The sequence below is a fragment of the Neofelis nebulosa genome, chromosome 17 (assembly GCF_028018385.1).
Source record: "Neofelis nebulosa isolate mNeoNeb1 chromosome 17, mNeoNeb1.pri, whole genome shotgun sequence".
NCBI lineage: Eukaryota > Metazoa > Chordata > Mammalia > Carnivora > Felidae > Neofelis > Neofelis nebulosa.
Window position 1 is genome coordinate 8059317 of NC_080798.1, and position 21736 is coordinate 8081052.

Consider the following 21736-nt stretch of genomic DNA (forward strand, 5'->3'; position numbering starts at 1 on the left):
CTTCCGGCCCCCATGGGGCGGCTTTAAGTCATCCCAGTGCCCCTCGGTGTTTGCGGCCAAGGATTGGCTCGGCATAAATTTCCCCGCCTATAGCTCCTTTTCGCACACGGCCGATTTGAAGCGTGTTTGTCATTTTTTGGTTGTTAAACAAGTTTTCTGATTTTAGAGGCGCGCTGCTTATTGCTTTTAAATAAATTTAATTACAAACCTAGGTCCAGGAAAAATATGTTTAAAAAATAAACTTGTTGGGGCGCCTGGGTGGCTCAGTCGGTTGAGCGGCCGACTTCGGCTCAGGTCACGATCTCACGGTCCGTGAGTTCGAGCCCCGCGTCGGGCTCTGTGCTGACTGCTCGAGCCTGGAGCCTGTTTCAGATTCTGTGTCTCCCTCTCTCTCTGACCCTCCCCCATTCATGCTCTGTCTCTCTCTGTCTCAAAAATAAATAAACGTTAAAAAAAAATTAAAAAAAATAAATAAACTTGTTGATAGGAATTAAAAAAAAAAAAAAGGCATAGCCTTCTCATACCAAGAAGAGAAAAATAACAGCTTTTAAAGAAAACTCACAGTAATTGAATAGGTAGAAGGAATCGTTCCAAAGTCTTCCCTCGATAATCTGATCTATATTGATCATACATCCATTTTCAGGAAACTGGAATGTATGAACCATGCTCTTTTACAGTTTGTTTTGTCCATTCCCACATGACCTTGAAGCTGTGGAATTTGAGTATGTTACCAATAAAAGGTGTGATAACATGGACATGGGGTTCCAGGGAAAGGGCTGAACTATTTATTGTCTCTCACTTCCTGGCTGTGTGATGTTGAGCCGAGCTATTTACCCTCCCCATTGCTCAGTTTCCTCTTCTAAACTGGGACCAACTAGGGGCATCTGAGTGGCTCATTTGGTTAAGCGCCCAACTTTGGCTCAGGTCATGATCTCATGGTTGGTGAGTTGGAGCCCCGGGTCTAGCTCTGTTCTGACAGCTCAGAGCCAGGAGCCTGGGTCAGATTCTGTGTCTCCCTCTCTCTCTGCCCCTACCCCGTTCTTGCTCTTTCTCTCAAAAATAAATAAGCATTAAAAGAATTTTAAACTGAGACCAACAAGAGTTCATTGGATTGTCATTATGATTAAATCAGGTAAAAAGCATGAACCGGGCCAGGTTCAAACAAGGATCCTAGTATGCCAGAACTATGTTTTTTCTTTCTTTCTTTTTTTAAGTTTATTTTGAGAGAGAGAGAAAGAGTGAGGGGGGAGGGGGAGAGAGGGAGAGAGAGAGAGAGAGAGAGAGAGAGAGAGAGAGAGAGAGAGAATCCCTAGCAGAGCCTGATGCAGGGCTTGAACTCACAACGAGACCATGGCCTGAGCCGAAGTTGGACACTTAACCAACTGAGCCAACCAGATGCCCCTTCACTGTGGTTTTAATTTGTACTTCCCTGATGGCTAGTTCTATTTCTTTTTATCACAGGTAATTTGTAATGTGTAATTCTTTTACTATTCTGAAATGAAATCCAAAAACAATATAGCTGAACTGTGTCCCCAGCAACGAAATATCATTTACCTCACCAACTGCAACACAAAAGATGTATAAATGGAAGCTAATTTGTTTTTAAAAAAAATTTTTTTAATGTTTATTATTTTTGAGAGAGAGAGAGACAGACAGAAAGCAAGCAGGGAAGGGGCAGAGAGAGAGACACAGAATCTGAAGCAGGCTCCAGGCTCTGAGCTGTCAGCACAGAGTCTGATGCGGGGCTTGAACTCACAGACCGCAAGATCATGACCTGAGCTGTAGTTGGACGCCCAACCGACTAAGCCACCCAGGCACTCCTGGAAGCTAATTTGTAATAAAGCGATACCTACTTCAACATAGGTGCACTAGAGACACAATATGGCAGTCAGATCTTACTTCAAAAGACAGAATTATTGAAAATTTAAAAGCAACAGAGCAGTCTAACAGAGTAGGGCTGGATCATCAGCTCAAATGCCTCAGGCAACATTGCCGTGGGTGATACAATTTTTTCCGAAATTGTGGCCAAGTCTTAATAAAGTTATCAGTAAGACAAGGTAGGAATAATTTTTGCATATTCAAAAAAAAAATCACGGTACATCAGCAAGTACATCAGGGTGGCTGGAGCTGAGTGAGGTGGGGGGACAGGGTGCAAGAAAAAACTATACATATATATATTTAGATAGATATTTAGATAAATATAGGTATAGATATAGATGATACAGATATACATATTTTTTTGGTTGCTTCCTTGGGGAAGGTGCTTAACCAAATACTTGTTGGGGGCAGGGGCACCTGGCTGGCTCAGTTGGAAAAGTACACAACTGGATCTCAGGGTTGTGAGTTTGAGCCCCACGTTGGGTGTAGAGATTACTTAAAAACATTTCTTAAAAAGCCTATTGGATTGCAGCAAATTCAGTTGAACGAAGAGACTGGTTCTTCATAATTACCAAAAACCGCTCATTAAATATTGTTGTTAACGTAAAAATGTCGTGTGTAGAGTCAACCATTTTTATACCACGTATGCTAAGTTTTTAAGACTTTCAGAAAGTGTACGTTGAAATTGATGTGAAAAAAACAAATGAAACTGTATTATCGGAATTCACGTAAAAGAGGATGATCAGAAATGTTTTCCCCCATACCAAATAGAGGATAATCACAAGGCTTTACATTTCCAGGTTTCGGGCGTGTGGTTTATAGAGTGAATAAATCAGGCGCTAGGATGCTTAAAAAAAAAAAAAAAAAAAAGGAAGGAAGGGCGGAAGGTTGGCGGGGGCGGGGGGGGGGGGGCGGGAGCGAACCCAGGTGATCTTGGCTGGGAAAACAGGCCCACAGCACCGCCGTGTGGCCATTTGGGAATTTGCAGCAGGATCTTTCAGAAATCCCTTAACCCGGGGGCAAACAAGAATTGGGACAGGACATCTGGGTGAGGGGATTCTGAGGGATCGAGATGGAATATTCCAGCTGCTAAAATAGATGAGGGGGAGATGTGGTAAGACTTATCGTAGAGAAACTGATGCTCCGTCTTCTGGGTCAGGGAAATTCCCTAAAGCAATTGTGCTCAAAGTAGGTCGTTGAAAATATTTGCTGAGCATTTGCTAGATACCAGGCACTGTCCTAGGTGCTGGGGACGTGGTGGCGAATGAAATAAACCAAGATCCCTAACCTCATAGAGATAAGATTATAATGGGGAAACAGGCAGTATCACTGATTCTAAGATGCACGTGACTTACACCTGATGACATCTTAGAGTTAATTAAATGTTCAAAGAGGTTGAGTGCCATGGGAAAAAATAGGTCAGGGTAAAGGAGATTGGAGATTTGGGGAGGGGATGGTTGCCATATTGAATTGGGTGGTCAGAGAAGACTTCACTAAGAAGGTGATATTCAAGAAAATATTTAAAGGAGAGAGGCTGATTAGGGTTTTTTGGAGGCAAGACACTTGGGTGGAACAGCCTGTGCAAAGGCCCTGAGGCAGGAGCATGTCTGGGTTTCTCTGAGAAACAACAAGGAGGCCAATGTGGCTAGGCTGAACGATCAAGGGGGATAGAGGAGAGAAGATGTCAGAGAGGGGCCAAGTCATAAAGTGCCTTTCAATTCTGGGATGCCATTGGTACCCCCTGATCCTTTGATCTTCTCTTCTCTTTGCCTCACTTCCTCTCACATCCTCTCTTCCTTCCTTGGATTCTGTGGCCCAGCGCAGTCAGGTCCTTGTACACATTACCTTAACTTCCTTACTCTTTCTCCCTCAGTCCTACTTGCCTGGCAAAACCCCAACGCTGGTTAAAAATGGCCCTTGCCTTTCCTGTGCCTGCTCCCCCCCAGCTGAGCTTGTGAGTGGACACACTTCAGCTGTATGAGGAGGGCAAGCCTCCAGTGGACATCCAGAACCAATCTGCAGGGCCTCTGCAGTTCCCTTCTCTAATCTCTAAGAAAGCGTGTTCTCACCTTCTCTCTCAAAATCTCCAGCACCCCTCCCCCTCTTCATTCTCACTTCTTCTTTGGCAGAAAAAAATAGAAGCCACCAGAAGAAGACTTCCGTGCGTTTACCCCAGGGACACCACGAGCTCACTTGCAGAGGTACACATGAACTGCTGCCCTGCCCATGACCGTGTTGGGACAGCATGTTAAGAGGCCTCCCCCACCCCCCCACTTAGGCACCGGATCCTTTCTCCTTTCCGTACTCAAAACTTTCCCTCTTGCAATGTTTCCTCCTCTCTCTTGCATCACTGTTTGTGCAACCCTTGAGCCGTTGACCTTCAAGGATTCCCCTTCACCAAACGCCAGCACGTCCTCACGGTGCTGTTGAGTATACTTCCTGAATCCTGAGTGTGTTGGGCTCACTCCTCTGCCCAAGCTCCCCACCTCTCCCACTTCATAGCTCCATCCTTGAAGATCCCTTTCCTCTAGGCTCCACCTACGGGACTTTCTTGCTACAGCTCTCTAACAGAAACCCAAGTTCAAGAGTTGGGGGCCCCAACCATCTTGAAAGCAGATTCTTTAGCTTTAGTGAAGGCTTTGCACGATGGCCACCTCAGCTGACATCTGTCCGCAACCCCGTGATCCAGAACCGCATGGCCAAGCTGCTTTCAAACTTCTAACCCAGACACCATGAAAAATAATAAATGTGTATTTCTGTTTTAAACCATTTAGTCCGGGGGTGACTTGTTACACAGCATTAGCTAACTAGTACACGCTCCCGAGTCTGCTTTTCTCTGTGTCTTTCCAGTCCTTGCAAATGAGGATAGCATTTACAGTGTTATGATACTGTAAGCATTGCCCTGTTTTTCTGGAGTGCGTTTCTATATTTCTTTTTAAATTTTCTTCTGAGGTAAAACTTCCCTAAAGTAAACCTACCTAGGGGCGCCTGAGTGGCTCAGTCAGTTAAGTGTCTGACTTCAGCTAAGGGCATGATTTCACAGCTCATGAGTTCGAGCCCCACTTTGGGCTTTCTGCTATCAGCACAGAGCCCACTTCGGATCCTCTGTCCCCTTCTCTCTCTGTCCCTCCCCAGCTTGTTCTCTCTCTCAGAATAAATAAATAAACTTTTAAAAACTTATAAAGTAAACCTACCCAAGGTGAAATACAAAATCTTAAACGTACAGCTTGATGAATTTTTACTGATGTATTCACCCATGGAACGCCCACTCAGACTGAGGTAGAGAACATCTCTAGCATCCCTCAAGGCTCCCATGTGCCCCCTCCCAGTCAATACCCTTGGCAAAGGATCACCACTATTCCAACTTCTAAGTCGAGGTTGGTTTTGCCTGTTCTTGAACATAATATGAATGGAATCGCGTGTTTTGGCCTGTTTGGTCTCAAAATACTGTAGATGGGGTAGCTAATAATCATAGATATTTATTTCTCATGGTTCTGGAAGCTGGGAAGCCCACGGATCAAGGCACTGACAGATCGGGTCTGCTTCCTGGTTAATAGCCTTTTCACTGTGTCCACACAAGGGTTGGAGGGGCGGAGGAGCTCTCTATGGTCAATTTTAAAAGGGTATGAATCCCATTCAGGAGGGCTCCTTCCTGATTGAATCACCTCCCCAAACCCCCACCTCTAAATACTTTTTTTACACTGGGGGTTCGTTTTCAACATTGAATCGGAAGGAGGACACAGACATTCAGTCCATACTAGGCACTCTTCTTTCACTTACCATTAGGTCTCTGAGAATTACCCATGTCCTGGGGGCGCCTGGCTGGCTCAGTCCGAAGAGCACGTGACTCTTGATCTCTGGGTTGTAAGTTTGAGCCCCACGTTGGGCGTGGAGATTAAAAAAAAATAAAGACACAAAGTTTATTTTAAAAAATGACCCGTATCATTGCATGACTTATCAGTTCATTCCTTTTTATTGCTGAGTAGTGAGCCACTGAATGGATACCTTCCACAGTATGTCTATTCTCAAGCTCAAGAACATACTGGTTGTTTCCAGTTTAGGGCTATCGTGAATAATGCGGTTTTATTTATTTTTTATTTTTTTTAAATGTTTATTTCTGAGAGAGAGAGACAGAGAGAGAGGGAGAGAGAGAGAGTGAGAGTATGAGCAAGGGAGGGGCAGAGAGAGAGGGAGACCCAGAATCCAAAGCAGACTACAGGCTCAGATGTGTCAGCATGGAGACCCACGGGGGTGGGGGTGGGGTGGGGTGGGGGGTGGGGCTTGAACTCACAGACCAAGACCTGAGTTGAAGCCGGATGGAAGCTCAATAGACTGAGCCACCCAGACGCCCCAGGGGACAGGATGTTTCAAGACAATGGAAGAGGGGTTTTTTTTTGTTTTTTTTTTTTTATCGATTACATGTAGCTTTGGTGAGGCTGTGGGGACATTGGGGTTATTATCGCCCCTGCAGTTGGAAGCCTACATCATCACAAGTTCTCTGGGGAGTAACTAAGCAACATATATTCAGATCTACAACTTACATCTGTTCATGGCTGGAGTAATTATGGTTCGAGGAATCGTGATGCAGGGACAACGTGTGACTCTTGATCTTGGGGACATGAGTTTCCCCATGTTGCATGTAAAGATTATTTTTAAAAAGAGAAATCGTCGGGGCGCCTGGGGGGCTCAGTCAGTTGAGGGCCCGACTTCAGCTCAGGTCATGATCTCGCGGTTCAGGAGTTCGAGCCCCGCTTCGGGCTCTGTGCTGACAGCTGGGAGCCTGGAGCCTGCTTTGGATTCTGTGTCTCCCTCTCTCTCTGGCCCTCCCCCACTTGTTCTCTAAATAAAACATTAAAAAAATTTTTTTGTAAAGAAACCTGGAAATTGTCATGCAGAGGGGCTCCAGGGTGTCTCATTCGGTTCAGTGGTGAGTTCGAGCCCTCCGTCGGGCTTGAGGTTCTCTCCCTCTCTGCTTCCTTCTCTCTCTCAAAATAAATGAATGAACTTTAAAAAATGTAAGTTAAAAATATTAAGAAAAAGAAATTGTCATGCAGATATTATGGAATGAATACACAGAAAAATACATATGCAGAAGATTACTGTAGCATTGTTTTAATATTAGAAAAGGGCAGGGGCACCTGGGTGGCTCAGTGGGTTGAGTGTCAGACTTTTCGTTTCAGCTCAGGTCATGATCTCACAGGTTCGTGAGTTCGAGCCCAGCACTGGGCTCTGAACTGATGATGCGGAGCTTGCTTGGGGTTCTTTCTCTCCCTCTTTCTATGCCCCTCGTCCGCTCGCATGTGCACTCTCTCTCTGTCTCAAAAATAAACAAACAAACTTAAAAAAATTTTTTTTATTTTTTTAATGTTTATTTTTGAGAGAACATTAATTTTTTAATGTTTATTTATTATTGAGAGAATAAATAATACATTATTTATTAAATAAATAAATGTTTATTTATTTTTGAGCAGAGGAGAGACAGAGAGAGAGGGAGACACAGACTCCAGGCTCTGAGCTGTCAGCACAGAGCCCAACGCGGGGCTCGAACTCACGGACTGCAAGGTCATGACCTGAACCGAAGTCGGACACTTAACCGACTGAGCCACCCAGGTGCCCAACTTTAAAAAAAATTTTATTTTATTTTATTTTATTTTTTTTTAAATTTTTAATGTTTATTTTTGAGACAGAGAGAGACAGAGCATGAATGGGGGAGGGTCAGAGAGAGAGAGAGGGAGACACAGAATCGGAAGCAGGCTCCAGGCTCTGAGCCGTCAGCCCAGAGCCTGACGGGGGGCTCGAACTCACCAACCGCGAGATCGTGACCTGAGCCGAAGTCGGACGCTCAACCGACTGAGCCACCCAGGCGCCCCTAAAAAAATTTTTAAATAAAAAAATGACAAGCTGATTATTGACATGTAAATCTAAGCTAGAAAACCAAAGACCTCAAATAGTTTCTCAGAAATGTTTGCAGCTCCATGATCAGTGAGTTTGTTTAAGAATGCAGATTCTTGGGATGAGCACTGGGTGTTGGATGGAAACTAATTTGACAATAAATTTCATATATTAAAAAAAAGGAAAAAAAAAGAATGCAGATTCTTGGGCTCTATCTCAGGCCTTGGGAACCAGAATCTCTGAGCGTGGTGCCCAGGAATCCGCATTTTAACTAGACGTTCGGATGCCCATTTAATATTTGAGAAACTTAGTCAATGAAAAAAGGGGCACAATGAGACCCAGAGAGACATTGTCAAATATTTTTAGGCTCTTTGCCCAGTTACCAGGGGAAGGAGCTCCTCTAGTCTGACCCTCTCTCCCTTCCCCCAGATCCTTCGCAACATCCGCCCATCCCTGCACTTGCCCAAGGAAACCTTGTGGTTAATGAGTCTCGGAAAAGTGAAGTGAAAGTGGTAAACAAAATCAACAGCAGCTACAGGATTAGAAGTGGGGTGGGGGCCGCGGGAGACCGTCCCTGTCCCCTCACTGAAGTCGGGAGTGAGGCGACCAGTGACACAAGTTGACATTTCTGGTGTCCCTACAACAATACTCCACACGTCCCTCAAAATACACCACCCGCTTCCCGCTCCTGTCCCCCCTCACCCACAGAGAGATTTCACGTCCCGGTCACCTCAGAAACCCGGAGGCGGGCGGTGAACAGGGCGGAGTCTCTGAGGAAAGAAAACGGATGGGTCAACACTCGGGTCCCCAGAGATGTCTCCGCTACCGACGCTTCTGCTGTGGTTGCTGCTGCTGCTGACTGTGGAGCCTGCCAGCGCCTCGCTGATCCGGTACTGGGGACCCCCTACCCCGAACCTGGGATGGACTCTCCCCCTTTTGCCCTTCAAGACCGGGGCCCCCAAGTTCAGTGACTCCCAAAGCTGGCACCCCAGGACCCGTGACTTCTATCTCTTGGGTTCCCAGACCTCCAAATTGGGCTCTCGCCGCCCTCCCCTCGCCCAGGGTGGGGGGCTTCTACCCTGATGTGTCCTAAGAGGACAGACAGCCCTATCGGTCCAAGGTCCTCCAATCCGGAGACCCTCAACTGGGGACTCCTCCTTCCCTCCCCTCTCCAGACAAGTTTTTGGGAGATCCCACCCTGAGCTCTGATGATCTGGTACTGGGGTTTCCAGACATGCAACTCCCCTGACCCCCAACCCAACAGATCTTGGAGACTCAGAACTGTGACTCCCCCAGCTTCACATCTCCCAGACTGTTTAGGTCTCAAGAAGCCCAGTTTGGGGGACCCCAGGGATCCCTCACTCACCTAGCCTCTGGTGCCTCCCACCCCAATCTCTTACTTCTCCTCTCTTCTCCCATCCCCTGGAACCGGGGGGGGGGGGGGGCAGGGAGGGGTCCTCTTCCAGGAAACATTTCCCCCACTTAACGTTCTTGAGCCTCTCAAAGATTGAGTCATGGCGGGGGTGGGTGGGGGGTGGCAAAGAAGTGAGTGAGGGGGCAGGGCTCCAAGGAGTGATTTTAGGCAGGTATGTGAATATCCCTGCATGTGATGTTTGCTGACCTGCTTCTTGAACCTAATAGATCAGGGCCATTTCCCCAGCCAGCACAAAGGGCAGTGATTCTCTTCAGAGTTGTTTCAGGGCCAACAGCATCCGCAGGACCCAGGAACTTGTTAGAAATGCAAACCCTCAGGCTCCATCTCAGACCTAATTCATTAGAAACTACAAGTTCTGAATCTCAGCTCTGGGGCAGGGGCTGGCCAACTCTCAACCTAGGGCCAAATTCAACCTGCCGCCTGTTTTCTTGCGGACGAAGTTTAACAAAACCCAGCCACGTTGTCTAGGGCTGATTTTGTGCTATACAGACGGAGCCGAGCAGTTGCAACAGAGGCAGGTGGCAGGCAAAATCTTTACCAAAAAACTTAAAATTTGAGAATCACTGGCACAGAGAGCTACCTCCTCCTTTTTAGCGGTTGGGTGAATTCCATTCTGCAGAGCCAAGTCCTAGCTAGCCGGTCCCGTCTTCAAAATTAGACACATCCTCACAGACACAGCTTTGTGCACCTGTCTAGTGATCTCCTGTGGATGAAACTCATTGAGCTGAAATGAAGTTGGGTTAAAAGGCGTGTAAGGGCTCAGTGGGTTGGACGTCTGACTTCCTCTCCTGTCGTGATCTCTCAGTTCCTGAGTTTGAGCCCCACCTCGGGCTCACTGCTGTCAGCTGCTGTCATCATGGAGCTTGCTTTGAGTCCTTTGTCCCCATCTCTCTCTCTCTCTCTGCCCCTCCCCCCCAAAAAAGGTGTGTACAGTTTTAAGCCCAATGATACACATCTGGCAAATCATCCTCCAGAAAGTTGGTATCAATCGATAGCCCCTAGTCAACGGTGAGTATTCTTAGGTCTTTGCCAATCTACAGGGTGAAAAAAGTTTTCTGACTCTCATCATTTGTATTCTTTTGACAACTATTGGAGTTGGACATCTAACATAAAAAGATGTTATTTGTTTAGAAGCTGTTTGTACTTCTGCAAATTACCTGTTTGTGTCCTTTGCTTATTATCCTGGCAAATGTCAAGAACTGTAATGTTAGCTTGCCACAGTTTTGTGGCTGCTTGTAGAAGACACAAGACCCCCAGGTCAGAGACAAGGACAGGTTATTACTCTTGGCAACAGTAGTAGCCAGAGTATCAGTTCTCTGAGCCCCAGTTCCCACAGGGTGAGATGAAGAGAGCTGGCTGAGATCTGCACGTGCAGTGGGGTGCATTACAGGAGAGGAACCCCAAGTTTAGGGAACCTGGACCTTTTACAATGGATCATAAACCTGCGTGCTCTTTGGCCCAGAGGGAGACACTGTTTCTCCCCCAAGGCTGTTCACTAAATGAAATCCTTGACAAAGGCAGTCAGTCTGTCTGCAGAAATGAGAGAGAACCATGAGGGAATTGTCTTCCAACACCGGGTTGTTTATCTTATTCTTATTTGCTTGTAAAAGCTCTTTGCATATTAGATATATTAATTCTTTGACATACAACTTGTAATTATTTCCCTTAGATTTTTAAAAAAACTTTTTAAACAGCTTTGTGTGTTGGCAAAGGGAGTACAAAGGTTTAAAATTTTAGAGTTACATTCATCAATCCTCTCCCCAATGATTTCTGGTCTTGGTATCATGATTCGAAAAATCTTACTCTTCCCAGAGTTATGTAAACATTTTACTTCTCTCTAGTGCTCTTATATTACATTTCACATTAGATCTTTGATTATCTGGAACGTATTTTAGTATTATCTTTTTAATGTTCATTTATTTTTGAGAGAGACAGAGACAGAGTACGAGAGGGGGAGGAGCAGCGAGAGAGGGAGACACAGAATCCGAAGCAGGCTCCGGGCTCCGAGCTGTCAGCAACAGAGCCCGACGCTGGGGCTCGAACTCATGAACTGCGAGATCATGATCCGAGCCCAAGTCGGACACTTAACCGACTGAGCCACCCAGGTGCCCCAAGGCATGTATTTTAGCGTAAAGAGTGAAACTGGGATTTGGTGCTTACAAGTCTCTCCCACACCAACAGTGAAGAAAATAGTCTCCAACATCATGAAGCGAAGCATGCAAGCGTTTTTGCCAAGTCTAGTTTCACGTTGGGGTCTTTGAAAGCCTTTGTGAGTGTCGAGTTCCCGAGGATGGCTTCTGTTATGTTCTTCGAAATGGCCCTTATTGAAAGACTTTGGGGAAAGTCTGTTTGGGGTGGGCTGGTTCGCTTTTGCAGAGTCTTTGGGGGAGATTTGTCATCATGGTTTGATAGGTATTCCGTTGGGTTTCCTGGAAGGTTGTTATTGCAGGGTTTCTGACAATGGCTGCTGTTGTAGGACCATTGAGACGTTTGCTTTGTCGTTCCACCCTATTTGGGAGATTCCTTTATGGAGGGTCTCCTGGAAGAGTAGTTTCCCAAGTGTCCGCATCCTCCCCCACAGGATCCCTCTCCGCCGAGTGCACACTGGACACAGGACTCTGAACCCACTGAGGGGATGGGGGAAGCCAGCAGCGACCCCCGCTTTGCGGGCCCCCTCCCCTGGAGACAAGCCCACCTTCGTACCTCTCTCTAACTACATGAATGTGAGTCACAGCCCCAGAGAGTCCTCACCCTCCTCCCCACTTAAGAAGTCAAACCCTTCATTCACCCTCTCTCCGTTTTACCCTCAGGTCCAGTATTACGGGGAAATTGGACTGGGAACGCCCCCACAAAACTTCTCTGTCGTTTTTGACACTGGCTCCTCCAATCTCTGGGTCCCGTCCATAAGATGCCACTTCTTCAGCCTGCCCTGCTGTGAGCTTTCATGGGGGAGAATGAGACTGAACAGGGGTGATGGGAGAAGTGGGGCCTGGGTCTTGGCTTCCCGAGGATTTTGGAGGTGCTGTTCTCTTCTGACATGCCCTCACGGGTCACAAGTTCACAGAGGCAGGAGGCCACTGGGGAGACTCCCTTCCTCCAGTGACACCTCCCTGATCTTCTGACCTAGGGCTCCACCACCGTTTCAACCCCAAGGCCTCCAGCTCCTTCCAACCCAATGGGACCAAGTTTGCCATTCAGTATGCAGCTGGGAGGCTAGCTGGCATCCTGAGTGAGGACAAGCTGACTGTGCGTGACCATGGACCCCAGGAAGACTTGAGGCTAGGAGAACCCCACCGTCTGAGAGGATCTGGCTTAGGGAGGGGGCTTAGGAGGCGGGGCTTCCTGGGGAAATGGATGAAAGGGGCGGGGTTTCCTGGTTAAAGGGGTGGGCTTCCTAAGTGGGGAAGCAGTCTTTCCTAGACGGTTGGGGGCTGTTTTCAGGTGTGTCCATATGGGATTCATGCCTTGGTTTGGAACATTTCAGGGTGATGTAGGTTATGTCCTTCAAGAAGTAACCTGCCCCATTTGAATCTATCCGTAGATTGGAGGAATTATGAATGCATCAGTGATTTTTGGAGAGGCTCTGTGGGAGCCCAGCCTGGTGTTCACTTTTGCCCGCTTCGATGGGATACTGGGCCTTGCTTTCCCCGTTCTGGCCGTGGGAGGGGTCCGACCCCCACTGGATGTACTGGTGGACCAGGGGCTACTGGATAAGCCTGTCTTCTCCTTCTACCTCAACAGGTAATGGGCGAGGGTCTACCTTCCTATGAGTCCTAGCCCCAAGAAAGATGTTCTGTCTGCTTTCAGAAGTCCCATGTCCAATAAAGGAAGTCTCATCTTCCACTCAGGAAGTCACCTACCCAATATAAATAACACGTGCTCAAAAAGTCCCACTCACCGAGCAACCTTAAGACCTACTACAGGGGCGCCTGGGTGGCTCGGTCGGTTGGGCGTCCGACTTCGGCTCAGGTCATGATCTCACGGTCCGTGGGTTCGAACCCCGCGTCGGGCTCTGTGCTGACAGCTCAGAGCCTGCTGCCTGTTTCAGATTCTGTGTCTCCCTCTCTCTCTGCCCCTCCCCTGTTCATGCTCTGTCTCTCTCTGCCTCAAAAATAAATAAACGTTAAAAAAAAAATAAAAATAAATTTAAAAAAAAGACCTACTACAAGCACTCACTGTCACTTTAAATGCTTCATGTTTCAAACCCAAACCAGGATACTCCGTGCCTTACCTACTCAACTTAGGAACTCCCTCTTCCCCGCACACAAAGCCCAAATTCCATTTGAGAATACATTCCAGAAGTCCCAAGCTACCCATTGTAATCGAAGAAGTCCCACCTATCTTTTAGGAAGCTCAACTTTACGCTCAGAAAGCCCCACCCACCATCCAGGAAGGCCCCACCTTCCCTCTGGAGGTCCGTCCCCCACAGTCATAAAATCCTACGCCTGAGCAGGTCCCACCCACTCGGGAAGCTCCACTTACCTCCGGAGGGGTCCTCTCCTGCCACACCTCCAGGAATCCCCGCCCTTCTCAGCCAAATCAGGAAGCCTGCCACCTCTGACCCATGAGACCTACAATTTAGAAAGTCTCACCATGTGCCCAGGAAGCCACCCCACTTCTGCCCAAGTGACACCTGCCAGAGCCAATTCGCAAACCCCAGGGCTCCATGTACACTCCACCCCAGTGGCTCAGTTGGTGAACAGTCCAATTCTCGATTTCAGCTCAGGTCGAGCTCTTCCGCTGGGTGTGGTGCCTGCTTAAGATTCTCTCTCCCTACCTCTCTGCCCCTCCCCTGCTCACCCGCTCGCGTATGCGCTCTCTTCCAGTAAGTAACAAATTCCACCCCAAAAGTTCTACCTTCTACAGTCAAATCAAGAAACTCTGGGGGCTGCTGCGTGGTTCAGTCCTTAAGTATCTGACTTTGGCTCAGGTCATGATCTCATGGTTCGTGAGTTCGAGCCACGTATCTGATGAGCTCAAGCCCCACTTCAGGTAAAAAAAACAGGAGCCCACTCCGGGTGAGCCCCGCTTCTCTCTCTCTCCCTCTCTCTCCCTCTCTCTCTCTCTCAAAAAATAATAATAATAATAATAATAAATTAATTAAAAAATTTAAAAATCAAAATAAAAAAAGAAGTCCTGTCCCCACTTCAGAAGCCCCCCAGGACCCTAAAAGACCTTCACCAAGAAAAGTCCCGTTTCCTTTTCCTTTTTTTGCTTTGCTTACAGTCCCAACATCTAGACCCTGCCTACATCCCACTACTCCACCCAGAACTGGTGACCTCCCATTGGCAAGAATTCCCTGCCTTTTTTTTAAGTTTATTTGTTTATTAAAAAAGGGTTTGTTTGTTTTTTAATGTTTATTCATTTTTGAGAGACAGTGTTAGCAGCGGGGGGGGGGGGGGGGGGCGGGCAGAGAGAGAGAGGGAGACACAGAACCCGAAGCAGGCTCCAGGCTCTGAGCTGTCAGCACAGAGCCTGATGTGGAGCTTGAACCCACGAACTTTGAGATCATTACCTGACTGAAGTCGGACGCTTAACCGACTGAGCCACCCAGGCACCCCAAGTTTATTTATTTATTTTTGAGAGAGAGTGAGAGAACACAGTGCACGCGCGTGCAAGCCGGGGGAGGGACAGAGAGAAAAGGGAGACAGACAATCCCAAACAGGCTCCGCAATGTCATCACAGAGCCTGACACAGGGCTCGAACCCACGAACCATGAGAAATCTCAACCGACTGAGCCACCCAGGAGCCCCCGGAACTCCCTTCCTTGACCCTGCCAGGCCGGCAGGACACTGACGGCACTTTGCCTCTGCAGGGATCCCGAAGCGGCCGATGGAGGAGAGCTGGTCCTGGGGGGCTCCGATCCGGCTCACTATATCCCACCCCTCACCTTCGTGCCGGTCACGATCCCCGCCTACTGGCAGATCCACATGGGGCGGTGAGAGACCTGGCCTCCTAGGTCTGGGAGGAATGGGCCAGAGACCAATCCCCATTGTCCTGGGGAGGAGGGAGCCGGAGGCCTGGACTCCTGGTCTGAGGGAGGAGGAAGCTGGGGCCCTGGACTCCTGGGTCTGGGGGAGGAGGGGCTGGGCCAGGGCTCCTGTGATTGAGGGAGGAGGGGCTGAGGGCCTGGATTCCTAGGACACTGGCTCCAACGTCTACCCTTTGCCCCCTCACAGTGTGAAGGTGGGCACAGGGCTGACTCTTTGTGCCCAGGGCTGCGCTGCCATCCTGGACACGGGCACATCCCTCATCACAGGACCCACTGAAGAGATCCGGGCCCTGAATACAGCCATTGGAGGAATCTCCTTGCTGGTGGGCGAGGTGAGGACCTAGTGTCTGGTGGGGCTTTGATGGCAAACACTGGGCAGGACGCTTGGGGCCCGAGGGTGGGATTAGGTGGTTAAGAGGTATCCCAAGGCAGAAGGCCCTGGGCACCACGAGTGACAGGCTGTGGGGCAGTGGTCGGAAGCAAGGACACTTCCTAGGCATCTGCTGCGTGAGTCTGGAGATGGTGATACGGGTTGATTCAGGACCGCATGGGAGTGAGAAGCCTAGGGAGCCTGGGGACATCCGGGGGAGGTACACAGGAAGCTGAGGAATGTTTACCATCAGATGGTACTCAGAGCCTTGGAGGGCAGCCGTCTCTGGGAGAGAGAAGAGGTCTCGGGAGCAGCCTTGGGGAACATCCACGTGGAGAAGTGGAGACGGGGCAGGAGCGGTGGCAGGCAGGGGAGGGGCGCCTGGAGAGCGGGGGCTCACTGAGGTCGTGCAAAGGAAGCTTCGGGCATGGAGGGGCACGGTGGGGCAGGGGGCGGGTCCTTCCAGGTAGAAATTTCCACGAGGTCTATCAAATGCCTAGGATGTGGGCTTATAATGGGCCAAGGGAACCAGGTAGATTGGAGTGGTTATGGGCATGGGTTGTCCGGGTTGGAACCCAGCTCTGCCACTGTTTTCTCTTGGACAAGCCACTTAGTATTCCTTTGCCTCAGGGCGCCTGGGTGGCTCAGTTGGTTAAGCGTGGGTGCGAGCCCCACGTCAGGCTCTGTGCCGACAGCTCAGAGCCTGGAGCCTGCTTGAGATTGTGTCTCCCTCTCTCTCTCTCTCTCTCTGCCCCTCCCCTGCTCACACTCTGTCTGTCTCTCTCTCTCTCTCTCTCTCTCTCTCAAACATAAATAAAACATTTATATTCCTTTGCCTCAGTTTCCTAACTTCTAAAACAGGGTTACTAATACTCGTGTTTTAGGTATGTTGTGAGGGTTGAATGCATTAGCCTATATAAGGTTCTAAGCTGATGCTCTGATCATACACTGGAAATCAACCTTGTTCCCATTATTCCTTATCTTCCCAACAAGGTAATGACTCTTGGTTTTGAAGGAAGACAGACTTCCTGGCAGTTAGTTACAGTGGCCTAACACTGTATTCTTGGGTACTTGGGGGTGGTGGGATTTGAGGTAACGTGGAGAACAACTGTTCTAACAATCTAAAAAGGGCAGCTCTCAGGACGCCCGGGTGGCCGTCGATTAAGCTTTTTGACTTCAGCTCAGGTCATGATCTCACCGTTCAGGAGTTCGAGTCCGCACTGGGTGAGCTCGAGCCTGGCTTCAGGGTGAGCCAGACTCACTCTCTCTCTCTCTCTCACTCTCTCTCTCTCTCTCCCTGTCTCTCTCTCTCTCTCTGTCCCTCGTGGGATTCTGTCTCTCGCTCTGTCTCCACCCTCACTCACTTGCACTCTCTCTCTCTCTCAAACAATAAAAATAAACATAACAAAAATAAAAAGGGCAGCTCTCAGCCACTCAGCTCCGGCTAAGTATTCCCATGTGGGGAAAGCCAGATCTCCTGGTTTGTTGGAGAAAGCTGAAAACATTATTTGAAAGCTCCTGGTTTGGGCCATAGACCACCCCTTAAACAAAGGAAACGAGCCAATCAACAAGGAATGACTAGGTATTTAGAGGTCTCAAACCAATAAGGGCAGAAACTGAAAAGAAGGAACAAGGGGGAAAGGAAGGAGGGGGTGACCAAAACCTTATAAAACAAGGTCCCTTGCCTACAGCCGCAGGTATTCACCTTCAAATGTCCCCTCTCTGTAAAGAGGGTTTTCATACTGGGTTTTTTTTTTTTTTTTTTTTTTAAGTTTCTTTATTTGTTTTGAGAGAGAATGCGCGTGCTTGCGAGTTGGGGAAGGGCAGAGAGAGGGAGAGACAGAATCCCAAGCAGGCTCTGTGCCACCAGCCCAATGCAGGCCTCGAACCCATGAACCATGAGATCATGACCTGAGCCGAACCCAAGAGTCAGATGTTTAACCGTCTGAGCCACCCAGGCGCCAACATATTATTCGTAACTTTCTAATTTTCAATAATAAACTTTGGCCCGCTGCTCACTTAAAAAACAAGCAAGCAAGCAAGCCCCTGGTTTGTGGTAACAGTTACTATGAGTCCAGGCATTCTTCCAAACTAACTTATTATCCACATAACATACCTATGAAGTATTACTATCAACTACACCTTCAAATTGGACACCGCGGCACAGAGAGATTAAGTAACTTGCCTAAGGCTGCACAGCAGCAGACTCCAAGGATACCACCTGCACCACCGTGGGGTACGGCTGGTAACTAATTTTTAAAACATTTTAGACACAGTGCAAGACAACTTAAATGCACCCTGTGGGCTCCATGTGCCTCGGGGCCGGTAGTTTCTGATCCACAAGTAGATGAAGGAAAAGAGGGTTTGATCAAATGGGAGCCTAAAGGAAGTGACAACAACTATGTTAGGGGCGAAGGAAGAGCGGGTGAGGCGAGAGAAGGCAGCAGAACTTGACCGCACAAGACCGTGAAGACCTATCTTAAGCAGAGCGGGAATCCCTCAGCCCCACTTGTTCCTCCTCTCCCTCAGTACCTCATCCAGTGCGAGACAATCCCCACGCTGCCCCCCGTCTCCTTCCTCCTTGGTGGGGTCTGGTTTAACCTCACGGCTCAGGACTACGTCATCCAGGTAGGTGGCCCGTCACAAGGCAGTGACGCAATAAGATGGGATTTGAGAGGATGGAGCTGGGAACGAGACATCACTGGGACGGAGTAGGGGCCACAGAAACATTTCTGGTGCCAGGGGTAGTGGGCGGGGCAAAGCTGTGGCTCCCGGGGAAGAGGCGGGTTCGGTGTGCCTGACACCCAGTGGCCCGTTTTGTCGCCTTGCAGATTGTTCGGGGTGGTTTCCGCCTCTGCTTGTCTGGCTTCCAGGCCCTCGACATGCCTCCGCCTGCAGGGCCCCTCTGGATTCTCGGCGATGTCTTCTTGCGGGCCTACGTAGCCGTCTTCGACCGCGGGAACCTGACGAGCGGGGCCCGAGTGGGGCTGGCGCGCTCACGCTTTGGGGAAACCGAACCACCAAGGGGTGGGCCCGCGCAGGCGCAGTTCTCCGGCTGGCGCCTCGGTTAGGCGCAGGCGCACCGAGTGGTAGTCGAGGCCCAGGTACTCCATAAAAATCCGTTCTTACCATTGACTCTACCTGGGTCACTTTTTTCTTTTTTTTTTAAGCGCGTGATTTTTGGAGAGAAAAGTTAGTGTCTAGCTCTCTGACTTGAGGAAGAAAGGAAGGAGAAAGGTATCACTCCTTTTCTCCAGGGCAGGGCTCCCGCCGGTGCGGAGGTCTTGTACTACGAATCCCAGGAGGCCCTTCGCCTACGCTGTCTATAGACAGAGGCGCCCGGCACCGCGAAGCCTCATGGACCTTGTATTCCAGGCCGTGTTCTCGTCTTGCCGGGGGCGGGCGCAGCCACAACATGCGTGGGAGGCGACAGGTCGCGACGGCAGCGACAGGTGGCAGTGGGGGGTGCTGCCTGAATCATAAAGGGCTTTCCAACCCTTGTTTTAAGGGGAGGGGATATGATTCCCGCAGACTTCATCCTCTGTTCTTCCTTCTCCCCTTGGGATTCCGAGACCCCTGGGTCCGCCATAAAGGCGGGGCTTGAAGCCCCCGGGTTGGGGGGAGCTGTGCTGTCCCTCCTCCGGCGATGATGTCATTCCCCCCCTCCGCAGCTTCTTGCTGCCCTGAGCTGCCGGGGCTGGGTCACCCCTCCCCCAACGCCAGCCCCGGATTCCCCCATCCCCGCCCCGCCTCGACTTGGGGTGAGTACGGGGGGAGGGGGAGAAGGCACAGGGTCCGGGGGCGGTAAAACGACCCAAATCCCAGTTTTGGAGGCGAGAGACCCGGGAGATGGGGACTCAAAGATTACAGCGGAGAAATTCTTCCTTAATAACCAGCTTTGGGAGCCAAGGTTCTTGGAAGGCCTGGGGGGACCAAGGATCGTAGGCGGAGAGTCTCCATATTTTCAGCTTTACTGTTCGGGAGACCCTCTTTCCTGGATTTATAACTGATGGGAATGGGGGTGGAGGAACGAGGCTGGGATCCTAGAAGTCGGGAAGCGGGAGACCCTTTCCCAATTCCAGGGCCTTGGAGAATGGGGGAGGGGGGATGAGGGGGGCGCCAAGGATGACAGAGGTGGGAGTTTGGAGCTTTCAGGAATTTTGTGCCTGGAGGACCAGGAAAAGGATAGATTGGGAAGGAGGACGGGTGGGAAAGGGCTGAAAACCAGGACAGACATTGGTCTACACCCTCCTGGTGTCCATCGCCCCAAATCAAGTCCGCTTCCCCCTGGTCTGTATGCAGGGCTGGGTGTCCCATACCCGGAGCCTACATTATGCCTCCAGTCGCCTACCCCATGGGTATAGACTCGAGGCTCACAAATCCCCCACATACCCCGGTGGGTCCTGGAGAGGGCCACGAGGGAGTGGTGGCATTCAGTTTTCCCTGGACCTGATGGAGTCTGGACTATACTGTTACTCCTTGCCCCGGGGCCTCCGCCCCGCTCCCATGGTCTCTAATCTGGAGTCTCATCCCATATCGTCCCCTATGGCAGCCCCCTCGCCCACAGCCCCCACCTTCTCCCACACCTTCTGACCTCTGCAAAAACGCTGATTTGGTAACTGGATCCCGTGCCTGGCTGCTGTCAAAAGCAGAAGAGAAAAGCAGAGTTGGGGGGAGGGGAGAGGATATAAGGGAGCATAGCTGATTTTTACCCTAGTCCCTGCTCCCACCCCTAGTGCCTACCCAACCCCTCCTCCAGCCACCCCCCCCCCCCACTCCTGACTTGCTCAGAAACCTCACTCAACCCAAGCCTCAACCTAAGCCCAGTCCCTCACCTCAGGATTCACTGCTTCTGCCTGGGGATACACCGGAATTCAGGGTAGAGAAGAGTAGGAAGTTTTGATGTCTTTTCTCTGCCTTCCTGGGCCCCATCGGGGTCTTGAGTACCGCCCAAGGTCTGGGGGGGGGGGGGGGTGAAGGAAATACCTCCTTGGTCTGCAGGACAGGCTCCACTTCTGCAACTCTCTCCGCAGTGACGCAGCCTCGGGTCCTGGCCAGGATGGGGGTTAGAGGGGGTGATGGAGGGACAGAGACCAAAGGACAGCGGGACAAAGTCCCAGAGAAGTGGAGAGAGAGCCTCATAAGGGGATGAAAGAGGCACGGGGAGTGGGGATAGAGACCCGCATAGGGTGACAGAGAGAAAAAGGAGAGAAAGAGAAAAGGCACTTACAGAGGAGGGAGAGAGACGGAGGAGAGGAAAAAGATACTGACAGAGAGGTCGTCAGAGAACAAGAGCAAGGGGGACAGAGATGCAGATGAATGGATAGAGACGGGGGGTGGGGGGTACAGGCTGGGAGAGGGGAGTGGAGGACAGAGACACAAAGAAGAGGGACAGAGACCTGGAGGGCACAGAGACCCAGGGAGAGGAAGACAAGGGCCTAGGGCAAGGAGGACAGCGCCCCAGAGAGGGAGTGGAGGACAGAGACACAAAGAGAAGAGACAGAGACCGGGAGGGGGCAGAGGCCCAGAGAGAGAGAGGCAAATCCCCGAGAATAAGCTACAGAGACCAGGAGAAAGAGACTGGGGGTGGGGGGACGGAGACACAGTTGGGGGAGAGGAGACTGAACCTTAGGGAGAAGGGAGTAAAGACTCAGAAGGAGGGGAACAGATTCAGAGAACAATGGGACAGAGACCCGGAGGGAGGGTAGAGACTTAGAAAAGAGGGTCCAGAGTCTCAGCGGGGCGAGGGCAGAGACGAGGGGACAAATAAATACTCAGAGAAAGGGGATAGAAAGACATCGAGAGACACAAAAACGGGAGCGGGGGCGGGTGGGTAGGCGATACGAACCAGCCGCCGCACCTGCAGAGGGAGGCGGTGGGCCAGGGATAATGCAGCGGGAGAAAGCCCGCAGCCCCTGACCCGCCCCCTTCGCTCCCGCAGGCACCGCCTCCTCCCGCCGCAGCCGGGGCAGAAGCTGAGGCCCCCGCTCCAGCGCCTGCGCCCAGCTGCTCGGTGTCTGGCCAGCCAAGGGGGCGGGGCAGGACACGCCCCCCCACTAGCCCCGCCCCAACTCTCCGCTCCCGCCGGGACTTTTCGGACACCTAGCCCCGCTCTATTTCTCATTGGCCCCGCTTATTTCCTCAGCCTAGCCAGTTTCCCGGCGCTTAG

The 21736-nt window shown here is 50.3% G+C and overlaps 1 protein-coding gene and 1 long non-coding RNA gene across 7 annotated transcripts; one reads left to right on the forward strand and one right to left on the reverse strand.

Annotated features, from left to right (window-relative positions):
• The first annotated feature begins 8502 nt into the window (after positions 1 to 8502).
• NAPSA (napsin A aspartic peptidase) lies at positions 8503 to 18707 on the forward strand. Its single transcript, XM_058708421.1, has 9 exons — positions 8503 to 8660; positions 11787 to 11928; positions 12016 to 12139; positions 12333 to 12451; positions 12747 to 12946; positions 15021 to 15143; positions 15385 to 15529; positions 18097 to 18195; positions 18399 to 18707. Exons 1-9 carry the CDS (start codon positions 8584 to 8586, stop codon positions 18636 to 18638), a joined length of 1269 nt encoding a protein of 422 aa, XP_058564404.1. The 5' UTR covers positions 8503 to 8583; the 3' UTR covers positions 18639 to 18707.
• On the reverse strand, positions 12662 to 21580 carry LOC131499936 (uncharacterized). Of its 6 annotated transcripts, none has more exons than XR_009256097.1 (5): positions 20403 to 21580; positions 20162 to 20203; positions 15815 to 15948; positions 13365 to 13776; positions 12662 to 13119 (listed from the first exon to the last, which is right to left on the reverse strand). It is a non-coding gene; the product is annotated as an uncharacterized LOC131499936 (long non-coding RNA). The 6 variants fall into 6 exon arrangements; XR_009256095.1 differs by having other exon boundaries at positions 20162 to 20206; XR_009256096.1 differs by lacking the exon at positions 15815 to 15948.
• Positions 21581 to 21736: the final 156 nt, after the last annotated feature.

Bases quoted from the DNA above. Each gene is read 5' to 3' on its own strand.
- NAPSA (XM_058708421.1), top strand. From the start codon at position 8,584: ATGTCTCCGCTACCGACGCTTCTGCTGTGGTTGCTGCTGCTGCTGACT. The intron at 8,661-11,786 runs GTACTGGGGACC...CCTCCCCCACAG, and splicing joins GCCAGCGCCTCGCTGATCCG to GATCCCTCTCCGCCGAGTGC. The intron at 12,452-12,746 runs GTGCGTGACCAT...ATCTATCCGTAG, and splicing joins TGAGTGAGGACAAGCTGACT to ATTGGAGGAATTATGAATGC.